This window comes from Pteropus alecto, unplaced genomic scaffold (genome assembly GCF_000325575.1).
Source record: "Pteropus alecto unplaced genomic scaffold, ASM32557v1 scaffold98, whole genome shotgun sequence".
Taxonomy (NCBI): domain Eukaryota; kingdom Metazoa; phylum Chordata; class Mammalia; order Chiroptera; family Pteropodidae; genus Pteropus; species Pteropus alecto.
The window spans coordinates 20,836,602-20,842,655 of NW_006443570.1; the positions used below are offsets into that span (position 1 = coordinate 20,836,602).

Here is a 6,054-nt window from a genome sequence, read left to right on the forward strand (position 1 = left end):
TCCTCCTCCTTTGTCCTTCTAACATTTCTTCTAATATTGGTTTGGTGTTGATGAACTCCTTTAGCTTTTCCTTGTCTGGGAAGCTCTTTATCGGTCCTTTGATTCTAAATGATAGCTTGCCTGGGTAGAGTAGTCTGGTTGTAGGTCATTACTATTCATCACTTTGACTATTTCATGCCAATCCCTTCTGGCCTTCAAAGTTTCTGTTGAGAAGTCAGCTAGCAGTCTTATGGAAGCTCTCTTGTAGGGAACTAACTGCTTCTCTCTCACTGCTTTTAAGATTCTCTCTTTGTCTTTAATCTGTGGCATTTTAATTATGATGTGTCTTGATGTGGGCCCCTTTGGATTCATCTTGTTTTGGACTCTTTGTGCTTCTTGGTCTTGTATGTCAATTTCCTTCTCCAGGTTAGGAATGTTTTATGTCACTGTTTCTTCAAATAAGTATTCAGTTCCTTGCTCTCTTTCTTCTCCCTCTGGTACCCGCATGATGCAAATGTTGGTAGGCTTGATGTTGTCCCATAGACCCCTTAAAGTATCCTCATTTTTAGGGGGGAGGGATTTTTTTTTTTTTTTGCTCTTCTGATTGGGTGTTTTCTGCTACCTTATTGTCCAAATCACTGATTCGGTTCTCTGCTTCATCTCATCTACTGTTGATTCCCTCTAATGTATTTATTCTTCATTTTAGCTATTGCATTCTTCACTTCTGACTGGTTCTTTTTATGTTTCCTATCTTGATTGTTAGGTTTCCTATCTCTTTGTTGAAGTTCCCACTGAGATCATTGAGCACCCTTATAACCAATGTTTCGAATTCTGCATCTGGTAGATTGCTTGTCTCCATTTTGTTTGGTTCTTTTTCTGGAGCTTTGTTCTGTTCTCTTATTTAGGATATGTTTCTTTGTCTCCTCATTTTGGCTGCCTCCCTGTGTTTTTATTAGGTAGAGCTGCTATGTCTTCGGGTCTTGATAGAGTGGTCTTAAATGGCAGGTATCCTGTGGGGACCAGTGGTACGGTGTCCCTGGTCACCTGAACCAGATGCTCCAGGTGTGTTCCTTGTGTGAGTTGTGTGTGTCCTCCTGTTGCGGTTGAGCCTTGGTTGCTATTTGCATGTCAATGGGAGGGACTGACCCTCAGGATGATTGATTGTGAGGACTGGCCACATCTACAGTGGAGGAGCTGTTGTGCAGGGGCCGACCCTATGGAGCAGGATTCACTATAGCAGGGCTCTGGTGCCTGCCCAGTCTACCCTTTGGGAGTGTGTCTTGTGGAGGTTGTTGGGTGATGCTCTAGTGTAGTCTGAAGCTGGCCACCAGAGGTGTTGGTTCTGGGGCCTCTCAGGAGGGGCTCTTGTGTAGGCCAAGGTCAACTGCTGCTTGTGCCCTGCCTGGGGCCATTTGGATGAGCTACAAAGTGATCTACAGATGATTGCCACTTGTGCTGGGCTTAGAGCTGCTTAGAAAGAGGTACAGGGCATGTTGAGACCAGCTGCTGCATGTTTGGGGTTTGTGAATCTTTAAGAGATTTTAGTAAAGTCCACAGTATGAGCCAAGACAGGCTGTTTGTATAGAAAAGCCATTGGAAGCAGCTTGGGTATGCCCACAAGTTGGGTGGGGCGGGCTCTCACGGAATCACTTGAGTAGGCCAAATGGTATTAGCCAGATTGATGGAGACTCAGATATGGCATCCATCTATGTCTTCAATCTGGATGAAGGGAGGGCTCAACAAAGGAACAATGACTTCTGCCAGCACTTTTGTTTGAGAGGAAGCTGCCCCTCCAACTCTTACCCTGAAACCAGACAATTCAGTTCTTATGGTATGTCCCTGGTACCTTTCAAGCTGCTTCCCCAGTGCTGGAGCTCAGAGCAAGTGAGTCCGTCATTAAGTAAGTTCATGTGCAGGCCCTTTAAGAGGAATGCCTGGGACTCCATCTTCCCTCTATCTCACTCAGCCATAACCTCAGCCAAAAGTTATGGAGACTTCTCTTCCTGGCCCTGGAACACTGGGCTGGGGATCCTGGTATAGAGCTGGCACTGCTTGCTCCTCAGGGGGGAACTCTGCAGCTGAGATATCCCTCTCTATTTGTAAGTGCTGCGTGTGGGTGTAGGACCAGCTTGTTCTTCATCTTTGTTCCTTCTATCAGTCTCAATTTAGCTTTTTCTATATATCCTTAGTTATAGGACTTCAGCTAGACTTAAGGTGACTCTCAATGATGGTTGGTCTGTAATTTTGTTGTAATTCTGTAATTATTTGTAATTCTAATGTGGTTGTGGGAGGAGGTGAGCACAGCATTACCTATTTTACCATCTGGACCAGAAACAGTGGTAAGTTGTTTTTTTTATAAGTACTCTTTTTTTATTAAAAATAACCCACACAAGTTTAGGTATATAAATCATAATTACATGAATCATGAGTGTCCAAATGCAATAAATTTTACACAATGAACATTTATAACCAGCACCTAGATCAAGAAACATCGTTAGTAGTATCCAAAAAGCCTTCCTTTGTACCCTCTCCTACTGCCCTCCCCAGCCCCACACACTTACCCCAAGGGTGACCAGAAGTCTGACTTCTAACACTTTAAATTGGTTTTGCCTGTTTTCAAATTTATATAAATAAAATTATGTAAACTGGTGAATTGGGTACTGTAGTTTCACTTGCCGATGATTTCATAACTTTTGTTTTTTGTTCACAGTACGTTAACAGACGCTTAGTCGAGAAAATTTGTTCCTTTGATCCAACTGCTGAGCATGTGAGACTTAATTTAAAGCTCATTGATGAATATATTGGAGGTAAATTTTCACTGAATTATGTTCTAAATATATACTAACAGCAATAAAAAGCAGTTGCAATTCAGAGATACTTGAGTAAAGCAAGTGGCTCATCAATTCATCAATTAGGAAAAAACATAGTTCTGGTTATAGCCTTTTAAAAGGAGGGACCCTACATACAATCTACTGCATTCCCCAAAGTGACTTCCTATGCCACACATGTGAGAATTCAGAAGCACGTTTATGTTCCACTTATTAATTACATGTGCATTATTCATTAAAAAACAAAAGTGAATAGGGGCTCCAGTGAGGATAAGAAACAAGAGCATTAAATAAAAGGACTATTATTATCTTTAGTTTCAATGAAGAATCAAAGAAAATATTAGATTATGAGTCTTTATAGACAAATAATGTAGGCTTTTTGGAGGAGGAGAATCAAAAAAAAAATTGAGAGCAGAGGCTCCCAGATTGGAGAAGGTGATGAGCTCTTTGGCCACAGAAAATTAGCCACATATGAGAGTAAATATACATATACAAGCACACATTCCTCCACAGGTGCGTATTATCCCAGAGACCTCAGGTTGTTTATGTGAATGGAGCAGTAAGGAATAAATATTAAAGTTTGTTTCTTTTTTGTTATTTATGAAAAACTAATTATTAATTGGGAAAATGGCTCTGTAGAAATTTCTCACTAAACCTGTCCCTCTCCTCATCCCTCTCCTACTCTCTGTGGAGACTCTAGACCAAGTCAGAAGGGTTTCTGGACTTATGTGATATAAAATGATCCATGAGGCTCAAAACCAGAGACCCTCAGACAAGAGGAAGGAAAAGGCAACCCAGAGGAAGACACCACACTCCTCAAGGTGTCTGTGGCAGTGGATGCATGTAGTACAGGGGAAGCACATAACAGCAAGCCAGTGTGCATGGATGAGAGAGATCTCCTTGCCTAGGAAGGCAAGATAGTTCCATAAGTTTAGGAGTGCTAGAGAATAAGAGAGAACATGAGATTCAAATAAAAGTTAACATGAGTTAATGTGGACTATGAGTGATGTGAGTAAAGATTAGAATTCTTATTTGGAATGGCTTCTATTGTAGCCTCATCACTCTGGGCTGATTCATGGGAGCCTCTGGATTCATAGGTATTACGGGTATCACTTCTAAGGAAGTGATTCAAGGGAAACAATAACAGCAACAATGAAAATGACTACTTGTTCACTATATACTTGCATATACTTGCTCTATACTTTACTGTTCACTGAAGACTTGAAAATCCTGAAGTGTTTTCTATGTCAATGCTTCATTGCTGCTCTTCCTTTTGGAGTAGAGTTAGTCCCCATCATGAGCCCCAGTATTCACCACCCTCTATGTATGACCAGTTTGTTGAACTGACGTTTTTCCTGAGCCCCTATCCACTTTGGTCCCCACCCAATCTGCCAGCCTCTTGGCCTAGATCCAGACTCTGCTGTCAGGGTCACTTGTGTCCTCTTAGACTGATGCTCCCCTTAATAAGCCCATCTCCAGACAAAGGCATCTGTGGTATTGTACCAATGCTTCAAAGAAATCTCTTCAGGCTCCACTTTTGATTTGCTTATCAGAATTACCTCTTGTTGTCATATACAGAAAACATGCAGATTTGTTTCCTCTGCTTGCCTTCCCTTTCATCTGTGCTGATTCCTGAGCACCCTTGATCTCCACTGCTCCCTACCACTTTCTCTTTCCCAACAGTGTTCTTAGGTGGCAAGAATACCAACTGCAGTTAACAAAACTAGATTCAGCCAGAAACCAATATCCCTTAGACTCCCCTACCACCACCACCACTATGTCTTTAGCATTATCACAGCCTCTGCAGCAATCAAGACAGTTCATCAGCTACCCAGATACCAACCCTCTCTCCTTCAGACGCAGTCATCTCAGGAAATTCTAAGGTTCTCATTTGGAGAAAGACAGGGGAACTCTTTAAGGCACATTTTCCTTTGTGCCAGAAAGAGAGGAGTCTTCCAGCATTGCAATCTGTTGCTATAAGTTTATCTGAGCCTTTTAGTAGCATTAAGTAAGGCCCCTACTCAGTGACCCCAGCCAGTATGAAATGCTACCAATAGTATCTGTAGGTTCTGCCCAGAATGGGGAGGGAATGCAAGTTAGCATAGCTTCTAATCCACCAAGCCTTCCAAATTAACAATTTTGCCAAGAAAATAGAATTAGGGCTGATATGCCCGCACTTTCTTAGGGCTTTTGCTGCCAATTTTTACCCCACTTCATCCTAGTTCTGAAAAGAAGTATTTTTTTAATGTTCAGAAAAGGTACATTTTATTTTTTCCCAATTTTATTGCAATAACGACATATAAAATTGTATTAGTTTAAGGTATACAGCATAAAGATTTGATATATGTATATACTGTGAAATAATCATCACAATAGGTTTAGTTAACATCCATCACCACACATAGTTACAATATTTTTTCTTGTGATGAGAACTAGTGAGATCTACTGTTTTAGCAACTTTCAAATAAACAATACAATATTGTTAACTATAGTCACAAGGCTGTACATTACACTCCCAGAATTTATTTATGCTATAACTAGAAGTTTGTACCTTTTGACCACTTTCACCCATTTTCTCCACCCTCCAACTCCTGCCTCTGACAACTACCAATCTGTTCGCTGTTTCTATGAGTTGGTTTTTTTAGATTCCATATATAAGTGAGGTCATATAGTATTTGTCTTTCTCTGTCTGATTGATTTATTTCACTTAGCATAATGCCCTCAAAGTCCATCCATGTTGTTGCAATGGCACGATTTCCTTCTTTTTTATGGTGGAATAATATTCCATTATATATATGTACTACATTTATTTTCTTTATCCATTCATCTGTCAATGGACACTTAGGTTGTTTCCATGTCTTGGTTATTGTAATGCTGCAATGAACAAGGGGGTGCAACTATCTCTTCGAAATGGCAATTTCATTTCCTTCAGATATATATGCAAAAGTGGAATTGCTAGATCATATGGTAGTTCTATTTCTAATGTTTTGAGGAACCTCCATACTGTTTTCCATAGTGGCTGTTCCAATTTACATTCCCACCAATAGTGCACAAGCATTCTCGTTTTTCCACATTCTTGCCAACACTTGTAATTTTTTCACATCCTCACCAACACCTGTCTTTTTGATCACAGCCAGGTGTGACATGATATCTCATTGTGATTTTGATTTGTATTTCTAGAAAGGGGTATTTTATATTCTGGCAGCATTCTAGGCATCTGTGTCACCTTTAGAGTGAGGCAGTCACC

General features: G+C 40.6%; 1 protein-coding gene across 1 annotated transcript in view; it reads left to right on the forward strand.

The window, feature by feature from the left end:
• Positions 1-6,054, forward strand: part of EFCAB5 (EF-hand calcium binding domain 5) — a 104,672-nt gene that overhangs the window by 90,749 nt on the left and 7,869 nt on the right. The window contains exon 23 of the mRNA XM_025041615.1: positions 2,690-2,786. Coding sequence (XP_024897383.1) covers positions 2,690-2,786 — 97 coding nt within the window. The remainder of the gene's footprint in view (positions 1-2,689; positions 2,787-6,054) is intronic.